This window comes from Uranotaenia lowii, chromosome 3 (assembly GCF_029784155.1).
Source record: "Uranotaenia lowii strain MFRU-FL chromosome 3, ASM2978415v1, whole genome shotgun sequence".
NCBI lineage: Eukaryota > Metazoa > Arthropoda > Insecta > Diptera > Culicidae > Uranotaenia > Uranotaenia lowii.
The window spans coordinates 124,133,520-124,155,374 of NC_073693.1; the positions used below are offsets into that span (position 1 = coordinate 124,133,520).

Consider the following 21,855-nt stretch of genomic DNA (forward strand, 5'->3'; position numbering starts at 1 on the left):
AATCCCTCGTCGTTTTCGGTGACGCAACAGCTCCGGAACAGATACTGAAAGTCGTCCCTAAATTATCGAATAATGAAGGTTTACTGTTTGAAAGTCCACCAAATTCATTGAGTTCCCATGTCTTATTCGAAAAAATGCATCGGCCGCGAATCGGGATACGACCAACTGATCCGAACAATTTTGAGGGAAATTATACCTAAAAACAAATACACTGGCTGTTAGAAGCTCGGTCCTGCACGAAGTCAGAGATATTTACATACCGATAGAATGATCCTTTAACTGATGTACGTACTAGTCTGACGATTTCAGCTGTTCGTTGCGGTTAATTTTTCAACGCTGTGACTTAGCAAAGCAGAAATACGCTGGATCAAAACAAACCGTTTCAAATCCGTTTCGCTGGATAAAAACAAACGAAAATAAACATTCTAGAGGTACCATGGTGATTAAAATAATTATACCATCATTACACAGCCTACCATGATGAAAACTTAGACTTGATTCTTAGTGATTCTAGTGCATTCTTGTGGCGACATTGCCTAGCTTCGGAACAGCTTTGCGAAAAACGAAAACCTAGTGTCCCGTCTGTTTGTCTGTGATCTAAGTATAAAGCTATCTACAGTGAAAGATACACGGAAACACCTAAGATGTTTTACTAAAACCATACGTTTTTAATGATCATTTGAAAAATTTGACTACTATGAAAATGTATAAATTTTAAAAATAAATATTCGGCCTATTCGGCCGAATACATAGCTCAACTATTCGGTGAGCCGAATATTCGGCTTAACGGTTTTGGCGATTTTCGGCGCCAAATATTCTGCTGGCCGAACAGTCGGTACATCTCTATTCTAAATGCTCAGTTCACATTTCGAAGGGTATTGCTAAATTATCAACTTAATTTGATAAATAAGTTTTTAAATAACATAATATTTGTGTGTTACTTTGATTTATCGGCCTAGCGGTGAAAAGTGATGTCCTTTTTAGTAGGGACATCTAAAGATTATGAAATTTTTTTATATAGCTGAATAGAAGGTTAGAAGAAATGAAAGATGGTGAAAATGAGCGGGTAGAATTTGTCTAGAAGCATTACCATAACATACCAAATTTTTGTTCCTCACGAGCCTACTACTATGAAGTGGTAGATACAGATAGAGTTGCATCTACCACAACACATTAGTAGGCTTAGCGTGGTCCGCCCCACAAGCGAGAACTTGTAGTGCGGACGAACAAAAAGATGATATGTGATCGCTCAGATAAGCTCCCTTTAACTCAGAAACGCATCTATCGATGTTTAAGTCTTCTCAGTTTGTTATCTTCGCATTCGTTACATGCGGGGTTTGCATGCGAAACGGTACGGTCGATAGTCTGATAGTGACCAACCACCGATGCTATGATGTCGTGTTTTTTTTAATTTCTTTTTGGCCAAAGTTATTTAATTTTATGAAGAGATTAACCACCGTAATTTTTGTTTGTTACTTTGATTTATCGGCCTAGCGGTGAAAAGTGATGTCCTTTTTAGTAGGGACATCTAAAGATTATGAAATTTTTTTATATAGCTGGATAGAAGGTTAGAAGAAATGAAAGATGGTGAAAATGAGCGGGTAGAATTTGTCTAGAAGCATTACCATCACATACCAAATTTTTGTTCCTCACGAGCCTAGTGCCTAGTTCCTCACGAGTAGTAGGCTCGTGAGGAACAAAAATTTGGTATGTGATGGTAATGCTTCTAGACAAATTCTACCCACTCATTTTCACCATCTTTCATTTCTTCTAACCTTCTATCCAGCTATATAAAAAAAATTTCATAATCTTTAGATGTCCCTACTAAAAAGGACATCACTTTTCACCGCTAGGCCGATAAATCAAAGTAACAAACAAAAATTACGGTGGTTAATCTCTTCATAAAAATAATATTTGTGTTCAGAAAAATTCCTTTTAAATTCATATCCAGCATTGCTTTTCAAATATATTTTTAAAATTTCCAAGTCTTCTTTGTCTTTCAAAATTTTTGGGTCTTAAATACAAAATGACATTTTTATTTTTGAATATTCAGATTTAGTCTTCAAAAAATCTTAATTTTAGAAGATTACAATTTTGATGAACCAGCGCTTCAAAATATAAATCAGTTATAATATTTTTTTAACCTACTATTTCATATAACAAATCATGATTTTGAAAATGATTTATGAAAAGTGAGAAAAATTAATCGAAGATAGCAATTTTTAAGCTTAATTTTGATCTCTAATATTAACTAAATTTGTGTTTTCTTTCTACTTTTGATGGTTAACACCAAAATTGGAATAATTTATTTCTTACCAGTTTGTATTGCTCATTAAATCTCAATTCAAATTGAAAAAACTGTACTTTTTTCCGATATCAATTTAACGATGATTTAAATGAATATGATTTATTGCAAATATTAAATGTTAGTATCTAAATTCCTAGAATAAATTTTAGTTGCACTCTTTTTTGATATCAGGAAAATTTTAACAAAAAAAACAACTCTAAACACCCTAAGAACAGAAAAATCTTTCAACTTTCCAATCTGAAATCGATTGCACAATGAAATTCACCTTTTTCTGACTTCTGAGAAAATTGTTAGACATTTAATATTTTTTTTTGTCAATTTTTCCGAATCCTGCATAGTACGAGAATTTTAACGATTTTGAATATTTTAACCGAATGGAATCTTTGAAGTATCTTTCATCATAAGCCAAATCGTTTTGAGTCTTTAACAAAAGACTTTCTTAAACGATGTCAAAAATAGTACTGTTCAGGGGAATAAATACGCCGTTCTTGTAGTATATGTATAACAGCTTTAAAGCTAAATTCATTGAACATGAATAGGGTTTCTTCAATGATCTAGGATATCAATACTCATATTTCAGTGTGATTCCCCTATTAATATGTAAGTGGCTACTAAATCTTTGTTCACGACGCTGTCTATGAATCAAATTTTTACTAGTTTAAGTTAATCGCATAAATACGAATTCAAAGAACTACAGTTCTAGTTCAGTGGTGGATGAGAGCTTTGCGTGATTAAGTTTTTCCGCTCCTAGCCTAAATATTTCTCGTGATGGCTATATATTTTCTCACTAACTTTAAACTTTAAACTGTACGATATAGATTTTTTTTCTTATTCTTTGAAATATTGAGATTTTCCTATGTGACTTTTTGTCACCCTGTATCTTATTAAATGATTGAGTTTTAGCCACGCCAAATTGTATAAGTTACACGTTTTGATTTCTAATAATCATCTTTTGTTTTGATCGTATTTCACGTCTATCCGTCTTTCACAAGGCTGTACACCCAAAGTTCTTCGAAATAATAGGTTATCTCATACGCCATATTGGTTGGCAGATTTTTCAAAGCATTGTATTTCTGAAACTTAAATAGAGTGAGTATTCCTACTTTGGACCAAGAGCCTACTTTAGTCCTAAAATGCCGATAATTGTAAAAAATCATTTTGCCAGCATACGGCAAAGATACTCCTATGCACACAATGAACTCTTACACTTATTCTTTCTGCGTCCTACCATACCACTTTTTACCAGAAAAAGTTTTTCTGGAAATATTCTTCGTTTTCTAAAATGTACCTCCTTATCAGTGCTAAATCAGACAGCTTAATTAGTGGGCCGCGTTATGAAAAATTAAAATAAAATAAAAGAAAATCAATGGAAAACCCGAAAAATTTATAAGGGGTCCAAAATAAGGAGACTTTCGACTTTGATGTTCCAATTTTAGACCTGACACCATCAAACCTTTGTTTCAACACCAAGAAATCAAAAAAGGTTCGAATTTTTAATTGGGGCATAATTCAGAACCAAAATTGAACATTTCTAACATTTTTTATCAGCTTTACGCAAATAAACTACAAGTTAGTAAACACAAAAAAGTTTCAGCTATTGTTCTGCTGATAGAGATAACGGGGAGTGGAAGAGTTTGAAATATTCATAACCGAAATTTAAATGTTTTAATCGCTAAAAAGCTGTAATATTTTATTATAATAATATTTGTTTGCAGATTATATTTTAAATTAATTTGTTAATTTATTTTCAAAAAATCAAACTTTTTTTCGGAATTTTAGTTACAGGTCCAATGAAAGGTACCAGTTCAGTACCAAAATAGGAACAGTAGGTTCAAAGATAGGAATTTAGATCACCCATATTTTTGCAAATATTTCAATAACGACTAAACCTATGTTGAAAATTTTCATTGAAACTTGCAGTTAAGATCATGAACTATAAAGAAATTTATTAAAAAATATCAACCTCCAGTCCATTTATGAGAAAAACAAGAGTATTTAAAAACCACCGTTTGAAGGGTCCCAAAAAAGGCAACTAACCCTATCTAGTAAAGATCTCAATTTTCGATGACCTGATGAATTCTTGAAATATTCAAAATCTGTGTTTATTTTTCATGCAGGTTTTAATCAGTTATCAAAGATCAATTTTACTTAAAATTTATCAATTCTAAGTAAGATATTTGAGCCAAAACTAGGGTAATTTTTCATTTGAATAAGAAATTTAGGTTTAAATCTCAAAAGCTCAAACTCGTTGACAATTTTTATATTTCTAACCACATGAGACCAATGGAAAGATGAAAAAAAAATATTAACATATTTTATATGGTTTTGATTACTAAATTTTGTGATGAAAAAAGAGTAAAATTCCACAACTTTAACAAAATAATGCATTTAAAATATATGGATTTGGGACCACTCAAATATTACGTAACAAGTTAGAAAAAGTTATTGAAAAATCGCCAGAGCTGTGCAGAAAGTTTTAAAAAATATCTCTTTGGTGTTTAAATATTTTTTGATTCTTGCCGTTCATTTCATATACACAAACCTTAAACCTAACTTTTGCCCCAGAAAAGATATTCGATGTTCTGAAAAAGTTTTTTTTATAAATATATGCTGTATAACTGTAGGATTAAAATAAAAATTGCAAAAACTGCTTTGCATAGCCAATAAAATTGTTGATTTATTTAACCCTGACAAAATGTTTTTTCGAAGTTTGTGAAAGCTCTAGCCGGCTTCCCATGACAGTTTTAAATAATTCTCATTGAGTACAATTTTTTTTTATTTTGAAAAGACTATAACTTTTCCTGTGAAAGGCTTAGCTTTTTCTCATCTTACCATAAAATAAAGCTAAAGAATAAGCAAGACCAACAATTAAAAACAAATTACATTTTTTGGATTTTTGTTCTAGTTTTTTTTCTTGGAAATAGAAGTTGGAAGTTCAGGAAAATATCGTTTCCAATTATTTCTTAAAATATTAGATGTGAGTCGAATTAAAAAATGTTTTAGCAAGGTTTACATTCTAACATCTATTTGGTGTGTCAAACCACTGCGCAACGCCCCGGGCATTCGAGATGGCTCTTGCTAGAAGCTCATAATCTCAGCTAACAAATTCAAAAGGGCAAAATTTTAAAATACCATTCAAAGAATTTTTCAATTTCTTAATTTATGAAGCCAAACTCCACAATATGAAGATAGTTGTTTGGTAGTGAAAATAACCCTTATAATCTTATGGTCTATAAAAAATCAAAAGAAATAATTTAAACAATGATTTATAAATGACAACACATCATGATGCACAAAACCATAGAAATGTCGTAAATGAATCTGTCTTTAGGTTTAGAATTCCTGAATTTGTCCAGTTAGCATTCAAGTCAGGAAATTCTCCAAAAAAAAACTGAGAAAATCTAAGCAATTTTTTCAATATTTGGAAAAATGTAATTGATGAGAAAAGTTCAAAATAAGATATTTCAATTCAACGTAACAATACCACTTTCACAACAACCACGTTCAAGTCGTTTTTTTTAATAATTCGTTTATTTGACACGGCTCAAACTTTTCAGTATTACTCCCGTTCAAGTCGTATTTGATTTTTATTTTGATGAAATTGTCTCAACAAACTTCGCAAAAATGATGAACTGTGAAATCTTTTTTAAAAAAGGAATGTGTAATGAGGAATGTGAATCAATCGGTGCCAGATACGGATATTTTACCTCAATATTCTGGCAGCTGAACCACACCAACTTTTTTTAAACTCTACGTTGAAAACCTGGACTAGTCTAGATAAGCCCATGCCATCTGAAATACTTTTCCTAGATTGATTGGCTTTATTCAGATTTTATAAGTCCTTCATTAGTAAGTTACTGTATAAATATTGGAGAAATTTTTTAAAGGGTTTAGTTTAAAAAGTTTGCTTACAAAATATGTTATTTTAGATTTCACCAAAGAGATTTAATGTTCATAAAGAAGAGAAAGTTCAAACCACTCGCGGACATAATTGGTTTCTGAATCGGTCCCTCTGATGAAGGTTTGGTTGTCATTCATAAACCAATGATTCTTGTTCATACACAAATATTCTGAAACAAACTGAAGTGTTTATAATCATCACTTTGTTTAAATGAGTAAAAAGTTTAATGTTTTAAAAATCAAAAAAAAATTGCGGAAATTCTGGACTTCCGACTTTTTGAAATGAAAGCTAATTTTGTGCTTCCCTTCCAACCAAATTTCATCAATGTTTTCAAAAGCCTTTTTGTTGTATGAGTGAAGCCCGGTGTTCCATCGTCGCATAGAACTTTACGCTCAGCTGACGTCATTCTGTCAGTGGCCTTATATTCAGAATAGCCAACGGTTCTGTTAACTGTCAATTGAGCATTGTTGGTAAAGATCTATTGCACATTGCTGGTGGCCAAGAATCGGATCATCGCAACGGCAAACAATTGGTACAGCGGCCAAGTAATTGGAGCACCGCTGTGAGTACTTTGCATGCATTTTGCTCACATTAATGAAAGTTCCATAGAGAAAACTTATTTTTGTTGAACTCTAAGCAAGTTAGCAAGTAAATTCTTCAAAGGATGTTATATGGTGCACCCAACAGGAAGGTTGGAATCTTGAAAAAAAAAGGGTAAACCGTGCCTTAGGTGCCAAGGTCGGGTACATTTCCCCTACATGGGTATATTTATTCTGTACTTGCGCTAATGAGTGAACATTGTTAATAGCTCTTACTCATTATGATAAAAAATGCATGAAATCGAACAACTTAATCGCTGGTTTTATGTTTTACCTAGTTGACGGCTCACAAATGTGTAATGAAAAGAAATTACAACTATTTTATTAAATTCAGTACTGTAAAGTGAACTGCACAGTGCAAAACTCGATTTATTCAACCCTTGCCGTTATTCTCCAACTTAGTAAGACTCGCATAAATAATTTATAAGAGTCGTGAGTTAACAGCTGAAAACCAGTTCCTGTGTTTGGGAAAATAAACACGACCTAATGACAGGCTAGTTGAGTTCACGGTAAAAAAAAAAGACAAGGTAGGCTACTCCCAGGAGTAAACAACTTGTTTGGGTGTAAACACGTCACGTCACGTGGTTGCTATCTTCGAACAGCGTGCAAGACAAAACTTAAGCTTCGCGCGCGTAAGTTAATGCTGCATACACCGAGGATCACTAGATGGATAGCAATGACGTCATTTTCGGGAATATATCACCTTGTGTTATTGTACACCATGAGTTGAGTTGAATACGACACACAGTGGGGCAGACCTGACCAATCGATGGTCAAAACCTCATAACTTTTTTAAATGAAATCCTACTGGTTTGAAGTCTTCTGAAAAGTTGTTCATCTGATCGAAATCTTTAATTTGATGTAGTTTTTTTCATCTGGGTGTTGTAAAATTTGATCTAGATAACTTTGTTCAGCAGATTTTCCTTACCAACTTTAAAGCTACTCAGTCGATCGGCGTGAAAATGATCATGTAAGGGTTTTTAGGACCGTTAATAAGTTAATAGATGCTCTAAGATCCCTCCCCTCACAAGAAGGGGGGCCCCATACAAATGTTACCTGAATATCTACAAAACTCTTGAATAAATAATGCAAATGGACCCAAATTTGTCAAGAAAGAAATGCATGTTATTTTAACGCTAGTTTGAGACCAATCTCTTTTCTGGAAGAAGAAAATTTCATAGAAATGGTACCAAATTTCTACATTTCAAAAAACTAACTAAGCAACCACAAAAGATCTAACAACTGGTAGGAACCTGACAAGGAACAAACAAGCAAATTGAACCAAATTTAACCGAATTTGACCTCTGAGGATTTCGGGATACGACAAATCGCTTATTATGATGGCTCAAAACTCATTCCATCTATGAAACGAATGCTTCTATACAAATTAAATATGAAAAATATGAACGGAATTTTGTTCTAAGGGTCATGTCAGTGTGATCAGTGGTAATAGAACAAATAAGTTCAGATAATAAAGCCATAAACTCATATTGGTACCTTATATAAGTAGCATATGGATCAAGTAGGCTGTTACTCAATATGACAGCAAAAAACATGGTTGCATTGTTTTTTTTATAATATCCAAACATTCAGTGTGTGAAAATTTATATTTTATTTTTGAGTAAAACTTTAAAATCTCTACATTTACAGAAAATTTTTTTGAATAAAAGTTAGTTAACAGATAGGTACTAAACATCTGACCGCAAAGGATTTGAGAAGGTTATAGAAAGTTCATATTTCAAAGAATCTGATCTGCTTGTCTGTAGATAAATATAACTTTTAAAAACCGATAAAGTATTATCAAACTAAGAGGAAAATAAATTTAGAAAAAAAATTAAATTTTAAAATTTCAAATTCGATTGAGTTCAAGTTTTTCTAGCAAAAACCATTATCAAAATCAATTCCACAAGTACGATAATTGTCCAAAAACATGTTTCACCAAAACGTGAATAACTTTTGAATAGGCAAAAAGTGGCAACTACTTTTTGTTTTGTTGGATAGCTGAGACTTCCATTTAAATGTTCGAGTAGAAATGAGAGTGGGGTAACGTGGGGTAACATGATTTCCAGATGTCCCAATATGATGAAAATTCGTAATTTTTTAACATTATACGTTTATGCTCGTAAAAAAAATTGCGATTTTTTTTCAGTTCTTCAACCTCAAATAAATAAATTTCATATTATTCTAAACACATACATGTTAATTTTTTTTTATATCTTCAAGAAATAAAATTTTAGTGGAGTATTGAAAATATTTTTTTGTTTTTGCGATAAAATCCAACAGCATCATACCCCAACTTCACCTACGTGAATAATTGTATGAAACAACGAATTTTAAGTTTTGTTTCACAGATTTGTGATCGGTGTAATGTCCAGTTTCTGAAAAGCATAAATTTATGATGAATTTTTAAAATTTACAAAAAGGGGTTTTGGCCAAGCTTTGATAGGTCCTGCCCCACTGTGCGACAGAAGGTGCCTAATGTCTCTTCAAAAAGGTATACTTTTTGTCTTAAAAAAATTATAAATAAAATAATAGATATTAAATAAATTATTAACAAACTAAAGTAAAAACGCGTTTTTCGTTATTCAATTATGTGTGGAAATCAAAACTTTAATGACAGTGAATCTTGAGGAACAATGCGCCCATTAGAATATGTTAATTTTCGACTTTTTTTCAACGCTTTTCGAACGCTTTTAGTCTAAAAAGTTTCCTTTTTGTTTAAAATAAACGATCAAATTATTGCACATTCTGAAAATTAAGATTAAGGTACCTACTTATTACACAGAGAACCAGAGTTCGGGCTGGAGCTCCCTCCGTGTGTAAAAATATTAACCGTGATTTCAAAATAAACGACGCCATTTTTGCAACTCAGCTAAGAGCCACTAGATCAGAGGTGCCAGGTGTCCTGATTTATCAGGATTTGTCCTGATTTTCGAGAGACCGTCCTGATTTTTCAAAAACTGTCGAGTTGTCCTGATTTTTGAAAATTTGTCACTAAAATGTCCTGATTTGTCCTGATTTTCATAAAACCTCCTTAAATATGGCCGAATTTGTAGTTATACTATGAGAAAATTGAATAAATAGGTTATAAAATAGCTAAACCCATTTAACAGATGGTAATCTTCGGTTCAGATGATATTTAAATAATGTTTTTTGATATGAACTACATGCCAGCAAACAAGCTGCTTACTGTTGTTGCATAAATCAAGGCGTTTACAGCACCTGTATTGCGCCTTTATTTATGCAATATAAGCAGAAATCTTTATTATTTTCATGAATCAAGCGGTCCTGAAAAATCCTGATTTTTAACTTCGCGTTGTCCTGATTTTTGACGAAACCACCTGGCACCCCTGCACTAGATAACGTTACCGGAACTTTAATTTTTTTTCCATTTTTTCTACACGCTCAGACAATAGTACCTTCAACGGATGAAAAATGCACTCAATGCCAAATGTATTTTCTGTCACCCAATCTGGTATGAAAATAATTGTATGATTTTCGGTTTTTTGCATGTGTTTGTTTTTGTCAACATAAAAAAAAACACTACATCAAGCCTAAACTGAAAAAAGCGAAATTTAGAATATATTTCCATGATGAACAAAAATTTTAAAATTCGTTCAGTATTTTTTTTCACAAAATTGTTATCTTGGTAGGATTGGTAAAAAATTGGCGCATTTTTTAATCGGACATCTGTAATTAGTATAATGGAAGGGAGGAATATTTGAAGAATTTATTAAACTTTGATATCGAGTTGCTTTCAAATGCCTTTTTCTTTTCCCTTAAATTCTTAGGAAGTGTCCGGGTAACCTCCATGCTATTACTCTGCTCCGACTAAGAGCCAAAATTCGGTATTTGGAAAGCTATTAAAATTTTCGAATATTTTAGGAAGTATGGACTGAAGTCTTATCCTGGCGCAGGAATGACGCGATGTTAACGTGCTATTATTTTGCAATGTTCGAACGATGATGGGTAGTGAAACTTTCAATTGACTATATTTGAAATGCTTCGTTATGAGTGAAATTTGTTTTAAAAATCTGATTCTAAAAAAAAGTTTAGTTTATTTATCCTATCGAGGAGTATCATCAATTAACACATCATACAGAAATCCTGCGGCAAATGTTAACTTAACTATTTTTGAAATTATAATTCAAATTAAACCAGACACATAATTGAACTGTTATATTACCTTACTCGTCAAACAATTGAATAATGTTTGCTTTTTTCCCGAAACAAAATCAGTGGCTTAATACCAAACGAGTACCGCAAAGGCAACATTGCCAAAAAAATATTTCGTTTTAATAGCACCCAAAAAAAACTAGCTGAACTCTGTTTTGGTGCGACCTGGAAGTAAATTTTAGATTATTTATGTTCTGAGAACACGTGTTCTCAACTGTTGACAAACAAAACCAACAACAACAGCTGAGTCACTTAGCTAAGAGCCACTAGATGGTGCCAATTAGGCCAATTTTAACGGTTTTAAAATGGCCAAATTCTTACACACGGATTCAACACATATTTTTTCGGGGCCCGTTCTCTGGTTCTCTGTGCTTATTACTCAATTTAAGATTTCTAATTTGTATGGAAAAACGTTAAAATTTGTTAGGAGAATGCCTCTTTTTTGGACAATGCACTGCATATCTTTCGGCAACGTCTTTAAACGTTTTCACAAATGGTATCCCAATTTCTAAAATTTATTTAAACCATTAAATGTGATATTTCGCATTGAATTCCGACTTTCGGTGTACCCCTCGAACCGCACAGAAACTAAGCAGTTGTTCTGATGCCAGCGTTTTCTCTCCTTTTTTCAGGAGAAGGATAGTTTGTTGCGAGTGGAAATTTCACCGAGCACAAGGTGTTGTTACCAACATTTCGAATTTACCGGGAGGGAGCTGTAATTTAGCTGATAACACCAATTAGAAAAGTGCTGTTTTGTTATTAAGCAATTAAGTTCTTGCCGGTTGGCTGCTAATGGTGGCGCTGCACTATCGATTGACTTTAACTGAGGGACAGCTTTCGGGAGGTTTTTCCGTATGGTTAGAATTAAAACGTTAAGATTTGTAAAAAGGAAGGCTTTAAAAACGATCGTTTGAGTAATTTTCGTGAGGCAAACTTTAGAAGCTTTATTTTGTTGCTTTAAAAAGAAACTTTACTTATCTATAGTTTATAGCTTCTTTTCTCTTTTCTCTTTCTTACAGAATGTGAATCAATATTACGGAGTGCATCTGATCATCAAACCATCTGAAGATTCGAGCTAAAAAAAATTATCCTGATGGATGGAAAAGCACCTTCAAACAGTGTAAGGAAAAATACCCTCACTCCTTTAAAAATGATTATAAATAGATATAAACCAAATGAGTCATCGAGTATGATCGAAATGCGAAACCATCAAAAATCTTCAAAAATGCAGACTTTCAACAGAAAAAAACTTTTAATTATAAGTCTAGAAATAGTGTTATCATTTTACCACTCGTTGATTTCTTTTATATGATTCGGATTGTGGATTTATTTAAAGTTACACAAATGATAAACACACGCAGCTATGTTATTTTCGATAACTGATTATTAAATCTAAAAAAAATCTGTTTTAAACAATATCAGAGCAATTTATTGATCTAAATAGAGTGACCGATAAGCAACAGAGTGGGCAAATATAGAAATTGTTAGTGACGTAATTTGATCAATGGTAATGCTAAACGTTAGATGGTGCTCATATTTTTTTCGAATCATTCACATATTGTAAACGAATTTTGAAATTGGTCATTTTAATAGATGTAAATCTTTAATTGTACTGTGGATAAAAATTTAACTGGTTCTTATGAGCTGCATGAAATTTCAGATGAACGATATTATATTAAATATTGAAAGTTTAAACTACATACTGATGAAACGATCGAACGAAGTATTAGAATCATTAAAAAAAACCCTAAACTATTAAGATATTCGTGTTATCGATAGCTACCCCAAAAAAATAAAACAAAATTAAAGATAATAAAGTGATTCTCAATGAACGTAACATGGACTTAAAAAGTGTACCAAACTAAGGTAAATTATTTTGTAAGATTAATCTCTAACGCCTGTTGAATATTTAACCTAACAGTTTAAAAACCCAAAAGCCAACCAGATGCCAAAAATTATACACTAAGTATCCTAAAACCAATAAAAAAGAAAGTAAAAACCAAACTGTGTGCCCTCAGATCCTTAAATGGTGTATGGTGTAAATAGGACGTTTTTGAGACGATAGTTTGCGATTAAGAAGAAGTGCTGCCCGTTGATGTGCAAAAGAATCGTTATTTCTTACATTCGAGAACATTTAATGCTTAAGATTTTCACCAAAGCCATGCATTGGAAGTAATTCTATGAAACAAAAACTAAAACTACTGAGCGAAAAATCATTAAAAAATAATGCAAGCTGAATAAAAACTATAGTGACCCTTCAGAGAGGTGTTGAGTTTACTGATCCGAAACATTCTATTCATATTTTTTATGATTATCTTGATTTAGATTTACATTTCAGATTTCAAATTTCAAATTTAAGATTTCAGATTTCAGATTTCAAATTTCAAATTTCAGATTTCAGATTTCAGATTTCAGATTTCAGATTTCAGATTTCGGATTTCAGATTTCAGATTTCAGATTTCAGATTTCAGATTTCAGATTTCAGATTTCAGATTTCAGATTTCAGATTTCAGATTTCAGATTTCAGATTTCAGATTTCAGATTTCAGATTTCAGATTTCAGATTTCAGATTTCAGATTTCAGATTTCAGATTTCAGATTTCAGATTTCAGATTTCAGATTTCAGATTTCAGATTTCAGATTTCAGATTTCAGATTTCAGATTTCTGATTTCAGATTTCAGATTTCAGATTGCAGATTTCAGATTTCACGTGGGATTCAGTGTTGAAATTCAAATTTTAGATTTTTAATACTTTTTTATCTGAATTTATCAACATTGGCTTGCCATAGCTTGTTTTACTATACACATCCACCTTAAATCGTAAAATTTGAAATGCATTGTTATAGAAAATGTATGCAATACTTGCCACAAAATTAAATTATGATTACGATCACTCCCAGTAACAAGTTCCTCATCGCCACAGGTTGCTAGTCCGTGATTGACCAAGGAATAAGTCTAGTATTGGTCTATACTGTGACGTAACAATCACGAAAAGTCTATTAATTTACTAGGCAACTTGCTTTTTTCGTTTATAATTCAAAGAATCTGCTGGAAATATTCCACTTTTAAGACATGTTAATTTAAAAGAATTCTTGTACTTCTAGATCTGTACAAAAAAAAAAGTTGGAATTCCGAGTAATTTTTCCGTAAAATAGACCATCGAAGTTTAAAAAAAATGGCGGATTTTTCCTATTAAAATTTGCAAAACTTTAAAATGACTTCATAGTGTTCCATGGAAATGTTGAAGTCAATGTAGTTTAAGCTTCTTATTACAATAAAGTATAACAACACAAATTTTTATATAAAACCACAATCATTTATAGGCATATTTTGGAAACCGATTAATTGATGCTAATAGTTCAACTCAATATAAGATTGTATAATGTATATGGTAAACCGGTTGTATGAAAATCATGACAATCTGTTGAACACTCAATAACTATCAGCTAGACCTTTTCTAAGCTGAATTTTCCATCATTTTTGCATGTTCTACCTTGCATTCATTAATCAAATAAGAAAAAAAACCCAGCAAACATAAAATCGCATTAGAAACGATAGCTCAAATCCTTGACAATGTTAATGCGAATCGCACTTCCTACCAAATAAGCAAACGATCGTAATAATGGTTACTTAGAGTCGGTAAAAATCGGATATGTTTGAATCCCGCGCGGGATTCAAGTGAAAAAATATTCTTGTTGTTTTCTCTACGATATACAGTAGACTGAGTCGATTTGGGGTCATTTTAGAATTTTCTCAAACCCTGGGGTCTTAAAAGCTTTGTCTTGGTCCAAAAATCATCCATGATTTTTTACAGGATTTTTAAGTAACGTTTACACGAGTAAATTTGAGCTTTTAGGTTTGTATGGGAAAATTGAATATTTTGTACTGAAAAAGCAACATCGTTTTTGTTTTGTCGGTGGAACCGAGCCAGCTGATGGTTTTTGTGCCAATTTATAGAATTCCTAAGGGAAATTTTCCGCTGAACAACTTTGTTGAAGACTTTAACTTTGTATCTCATTAGGCAAAAAAGTTATTAGCAGTTTAATAGGGGTATGTCTTTTCGCATTGATAAACATAAAATTCAATTGACATCACTGCAGGGTGTCTATCGAGGTATTGCATGACTACTTTTCACGCTATACTTCGCGGGGCTCCAGCAGTGATGTCAATTGAATTTATGGTTTATCAATGCCAAAAGACATTTCCCTGTTAAACAGCTTATAACTTTTTTGTCTTATGAGATACAAAGTTAAAGTCTTCGACAAAGTTGTTCAGCAGAAAATTTCCCTTAGGAATTTTATAAATTGGCACAAAAACCATCAGCTGGGTCGGTTCCACCGACAAAACAGAAACGATGTTGATTTTTCAGTACAAAATATTCAATTTTCCCATACAAATCTAAAAGTTCAAATTTACTCATGTAAACGTAACTTAAAAATTCTGCAAAAAATCATGGATGAGTTTTGGACCAAGACGAAGCTTTTAAGAGCCCAGGGTTTGGGAAATTCGAAAATGACCCCAAAGCGACTCAGTCTAATATACAGTGTAACCAGATTGCTAAAAATCAGAAGGTTCATTTGGAAAAATTGTCCAATGGGCAATGAGAAAAGCAGCAAATATTTTCGCTGGCATCGGTTTGCATGGATTGAGAGCAAAATTTGCATTCATTCACATACTTGCAGGATGTACGAATAAAGTGATAAATATCGTCCAATTTCTAAAGTTCTCTTAGCTTAAGCCAGAAGTTAAAAATATGTATGTATATTGCCTCCGCTTCGGTAGGTAAATGCGGTTTTCTTGAGATCTATTCGATGATTCTATAATATTCATGAGACGTATAACGAAATTTGTTGAAAAAAAACATTCAAAAAGGTTTGCTGGGAGCATAATGCAGTCTTCAAAGCACCAAAAAACTTCGTAGCATAGTAAAATATTCGATACAATCGTTTTTGTTACGTCACAAAAAATCCAATATGGCTATCGGCACTACCTTATTTAAATATTCCTTGTCTTGGGACTAGAAGCATATTCTCAGTGTACAAAACTGATGCTCTCTATTTGAAAGCGTCCACATCCTAGTAGTCCATGGATTGATCGAAAAAAAAAGATAGGGGGATAAATGATTTATTTAGTGGGTTAAGAGTCTAACAAACTAATATTGGTTGGGACTGGGGTAAAAGGAATTAATTGGGGACACTTTCGACTAGGTCTATGGTGAACCATACAAATTATTTTCTTAGCTCCTATTAGGTCGAATTGCAAGCTTTCAGTTACTAAGGGGGACAAAAAACTAATAACCTTGTAAAATAAATTTGTAAACTAAATTTGCAAATATGTCTTTAGAAATACCGTAATATCCAGTGGCATATCGAGATGACGATTTTCCTTTTTTTATATGTGATCACTGTGTTAAAAATCTATCCTGAACTGCAACAAGTTTAGCTCTGATGAATGAACATTGATAATAAGGAGTGGATTCGAAAAAAATGAAACACTTTGTTTTGTGAATAACTTTTGAATGCCTGGATGGAAATCAATGAAATTTTTAGCGAAGTTATCTGGTCATGTAATGTTTACATCTTCATTTTTTTTTGTTATATTCTGTAAAGTGGTGTTTGAGATAGCGTTCAACGAAGACATTTTTAGACTTTAATTTTTGGGCAACACTTGTGCCCCCTATAATGCATACTATGAATCACCTTTTTTTAAATCAAGGCTTTTTTCGATTACGTTTGCTGTTTCTTGAAGCTTGATCTTTTGAATTTCGTCGAAGTTATAACAAATTTAGCGTATTGTCCTCCTTAAGCACAAAATCAACACATTTGACTTTTTATCACTCCACCACCGCTTTTGAGCTATGGCACGATTCAAGATCCAACTTAAACGGAGTATAAACTTGACCTGGGGCCTATTGAGGTCCTTTGCAGAGAAAACTGTCGCATTTGGAGGCAGTCTTCTTTGTATTTTTAGGCATTTATCGTGTCAATCGTTATGAAAGACTGAATAATTTGCAGTTTCCACAGATCGTAAGCCTCCTCAAGTACTAGACATTAAATTTTTCAATTTTTTTTCTCCTTATTTACCTCCGGGAATTACAGACGAGAACCTGCCAGGTGACCGCATAATAGTTCGTTTTGCTGTCCATTACGAAATTTTTCAAAATATCTCCCCACAACAGTCCAAATATTTTGTGCACGATTTGACCGCCGTATTTAGTTTATTTTTCCGGTGGGCAGCTTTTCTTCCTTATAAAATTTGTAGTGACTGGCCGTATTTTTTCAAGCTTCCATGACGAGCAATAGCATTTCTTCTACGCGTCTATTCTACTTCAAACTCGCTTATTAACTGACTTTTCAGCCCTAACGCGAAGCTGGACGCTATGAAATACACGCTTATACGTGTATAGTCATTATCGTTTTATAATAAGAACCTTGATATTTCACAAATTCTAGTATATGGCAAATCAGAATATAATGCTGTCATTCATCTATACAATCATAGTCCCTACAAAACTGAAATCAGAACTAGTTAAAAGTCAGCTATAACCAGACAGAAAAAATTGTCTTTTTTATCACTTTCTCTATTCATATTTTCGGAATGAGCCTTAAAAATCATCTCACATTCCTCTCACTTCATAGAATCAATAATCTTCATTATATTCGAATTTCAGCTTACTATGGAACTCTAGGTACTCTAGGACTTCCTAAGCGATTTACCATGTACATTTTGGTTGAATGGTTAATTTCCAGCTGTTTTTGGATCTCCCACTGGGACCTTTCTGGATATTTCTCGAACCTATCCAAATCATTTGTAAATTGTGTATTGGACGCTATCTCAAATACCACTTGACAAATTGTCACCTCATTCTGTTCACGTACACGTTACACAAATAGGTAGCTTCACTGAAAATTTAATTAAATTCTTTTCATACCTTCAAAAGTTATTCACAAAACAAAGTGTTGCCCTTTTTTTCGAATACAATCTTCAAATCAAAAAACTTTTAAAGCGTTTAATTTTGAAAGATTAATGATATCGACAAAACAATCATTTTGTCACTACACAGCAATTTTTTGCTGGTTTTTGCCCCGCTGACTTTCCAGCAATTTGAATTGCTGGAAAAATCAGCGAACATTAGTGCTGGATTCCAGCAATTCAAATTGCTGGAAATCAGCAACCCATATTGCTGGAAACCAGCTATTTCTTTCAAAACATTCGGCAGTATTTGGTATCAAATTTATATTTCAACTCGAAATTAAGTATTGAATACTTGCTGTGCCTATGAGGACCAATAAATAAGAATTTTTCCATTTTTTCAATTATGTAGGTATTTATTCCCAAAACTATACATTTTTTTAATATACCAGCACCGGCTCTGCTCCGGGGTGGAAGCTTTGTGCCAAAGTGTTGACCACCTGAAATACAGTTTTGATAAGTATCTTTTATAAAATATCTACCTATCCAATGAAAACTCACCCTTGACTTGATGTCTGCAGACCATGAATGCTTTAATAGAGAGGAAAATTAGAATAATTGATTAATCTATTCAAAGTTCGTGAAATAAATTCTCACCTTTTTCAGCGTACGAAAACAAACAGACTTCAATTTGATAACTCGATTGCTGATTTTCCAGCAAACTAGATCAGTTGCTGGAAAGTCCAGCAATTTGAAATTCGATTGCTGGGTTTTCAAAAAAAATGATAAGAACACAACCGAATGCTGAAAAATCCAGCAATCAGAAAACCGATTGCTGGTTTCCAGCAAAAAGTTGGATTGCTGAATATTTCCAGCAATTTTTTTTGCTGGAAATCAAGGCAAAAATTTACTGTGTAGATGACACATTTTTAAACCAAATTCTTAATTTATTTTTAATACATCGAAATCCAGAATCGTAAATCCCAATTGCCAAAATTAAACGATTTTGTCAAAAGCAATAGTCAAACAATCATCACAGAAGTTTTTAAGATTTTGAAAATAATATTTGACCTGAAAAAAATCAATTGGTGTTTAAAACCTGAAACCTCTCCTTTTAGCACTGAGAGGAGTAGCCCATGACATGATTTCAACAAAATTATAGATTTAAAAGTGTTAATTTATAGTGAAATCAAAGTATAAAAATTTAATTTCGTCGAAAGAATTTAAAATAAGTGTGTTCTTTTTCTCCGTAATGAATTAGTGGATAGTGCAGGCTGATGCTCCACGAAGGAGACCGAAGAAGGTTTTCCGAAGAAGAAGCTATGCGCTAAGGACAACGGATCTCGAGACAAGTCAGCTCGTTTCTTTTTTTCGTATATTTGTTCAGATTTATATTGGAAATTTAATTAAAAGGAAAAACATTTTAAAAATTCAAACCTAAATTTTTAACAGCTTAGACTTTCCTGTTGTGTTTCGTATTACCAGAAGAACGTCAATCGAATTAAAAAATAAATAAAATGTTAGTCAGTTAGAACATTATAAGTTAACCTTTAAAAACCCTTGACGTAAAGCGAAGATTATGAATCATTATTAAGCTTATCGTTACAATCAACGCACAGTACCGTTCAATAAAATGATAGTTCACTACAAGAAGTTGAAGACAACCGGTTTGTAGGGGAGAATGAGGATACTTGATCCCTGGGGATACTTGATTCCTTAGCTATATCTCGAAACTGGAATGTCTTACAAAGATCAAATGTTCTAGAAAAATGTGCCAAAATGAGCAAAATAACAATGCTTGTAGTTTAAAAAATTTCAACAAAATAATTGTTTGAGTAATTGAACTTTGTTTGAAAAATTTCACAAAATGTAACTTGAAGATCTTTTTTCATCACTTTAAAATGTTCCTTACATGGGAAAATTAAAAAAAAAAATATTTGTTCCAATGTATCAATCCTTCGAGCGTAGAATGAACTTCATAATGCCATATTTTCAAAGCAATGGAAAACTCTCAACTTTTTACAGAAAAAGTTTTCTAAAATGTTGATTATGGGTATAGTTGATCCCCTAGAGTTGGGTACAATTGATCTCCCTTCCAAACGGCATATTCTTCTTCTGAATTGATCGTTATGATTGCTGATCACGAAATTACTTATATTTATCTAAAAACTAATATTTATCAAACAATTGTCTAAAGAAAAGACCAAAAATAATTAATTTTCTCTTAATTATAAAAAAAATAGCGCCTTTAAGTATGCAATGTTATTAGCGTTGAGACATAGTTATAGAATTTTCTTCTTATGTCTGCTATAAATTGTAAAATGAGAACAAACATGACCAAAATAGTAAATTAACATTCTATCTTGGGGTTTTGTTTGATTTTTATACAAGGATTAGGGCTTCCTGAATAAAATATCAAGTCTCCTTCAATAGGGGATCAAGTCTCCCCTAACTTCAGAAAAATCGCAATTTTTTTACTGCCACGAAAATGCTTCTAGTTCATCAACGGGTTTAAGTATCGTTTTTGGAGCATAGAAACTTGAAGTTACAAGCTGTCAGAAAATGTCAAAGAGGGCGAGTTGCTAAATTTTTCCAAAAAGATATGGTGAAAATAAGAAAAGGGGATCAAGTATCCCCACTCTCCCCTATAGGTTTTAAAAACAACTTGGTCACCACGAGGTGAAGAAAACGAATGAGAATTTTCATAAAAGCATTGATAAACAAAATAAGTAATTTTGAATCTTTATTTAAAACTGTCATAAACCACCAACATAAATTTAACACTCAGTCATCAGGATCAAAATAAATACATGAAGCACCTATTCTTGCAACATATTATCTTCAGCATTACTGTTCATTACAGTTTTTTTGATGAGAAATAAATCTGATACTCAGGTTTGAAAGGACACGATTATATCATCATATTCAATTTTATATCATATCGTCGTGATACCTTAAAAATTGAATAATGCCTTTATTTTGAATAACAAACAGTGCTTTAAGTTGAATTAAAAGAATAACGCCCAATAAAAGAAATCACATTTATATATTTCATAAATTAAACCTTGATACATTATTAATAATTTCATAATATTATTGATAATCATTACGGTTGTTTATAAATAATAAATAATTTTTACCTTAAAAAACTATGTCTAAAGAAGATAAATTTTTCATAAAGAATATGAGGCAAAGAGTTGAATTGCACTAATGAGTTTCCAAAAACGATCTTATTCAGTTATCACAGCCTACATAAAGGGTGATACGGTCAAAATTTGGTCAAGGGAAAACGCGTGTAAATCGGTGAAATCGTTTATTTAATTTAATTAGTATAAAATTCGATAAACATATTCAGTTAGGCTTCCGCTTTTCCCAATCCGAATTGCCGGGCCTTACGCTTAACCCCTGCCATCAGATTTTGTACAGCCACCTTGTCCACCTTCTTCGCCACAGAAAACCAGTTTGCCATTACCTGCTGCTCATCTTTAGCAGTTTTTTTTTGTCTTCTTTAGGTTCCGCTTGACAATAGCCCATTATTTCTCAATTGGCTCAATTGGGCTCTGGCGTGCTGGGAGGGTTCTTGTCCTTGGGAACCACCTGCACGTTGTTGGCGGCGTACCACTTCATGGCCTTTTTACCGTAATGGCAAGATACCAAATCCGCCCAAAACAGTACGGAACAACCGTGTTTCTTCAGGAAAGGCAGCAGACGTTTATTCAAACACTCTTTCACGCAAATTTCTTGGTTGACAGTCCCAGAAGCTATGAAAATGCTGCTTTTCAAGCCACAGGTACAGATGGCTTGCCAAACCAGATATTTCTTCGCGAACTTTGACAGTTTCATGTGCATGAAAATATCTGATACCTTTCCGCTTCCTTTTGCCGTATAAAACTCCTGTCCCGGAAGCTGCTTGTAGTCGGCTTTGACGTAGGTTTTGTCGATCATTACCACACAGTCAAA

At 32.7% G+C, this 21,855-nt stretch overlaps 2 protein-coding genes across 4 annotated transcripts in view; both read left to right on the plus strand.

The window, feature by feature from the left end:
- LOC129752575 (uncharacterized) overlaps positions 1-12,063 on the plus strand; it is a 32,959-nt gene extending 20,896 nt beyond the window's left edge. The window contains exon 3 of the mRNA XM_055748349.1: positions 12,004-12,063. Coding sequence (XP_055604324.1) covers positions 12,004-12,063 — 60 coding nt within the window. The remainder of the gene's footprint in view (positions 1-12,003) is intronic.
- The window catches only part of LOC129756771 (putative uncharacterized protein DDB_G0277255), a 196,370-nt gene extending 184,245 nt beyond the window's left edge, over positions 1-12,125 (plus strand). For all 3 annotated transcript variants that reach the window (XM_055753777.1, XM_055753778.1, XM_055753779.1), the window contains exon 6: positions 12,004-12,125. The gene's annotated coding sequence lies outside the window, so the exon portion shown is untranslated. The remainder of the gene's footprint in view (positions 1-12,003) is intronic.
- Positions 12,126-21,855: the final 9,730 nt, after the last annotated feature.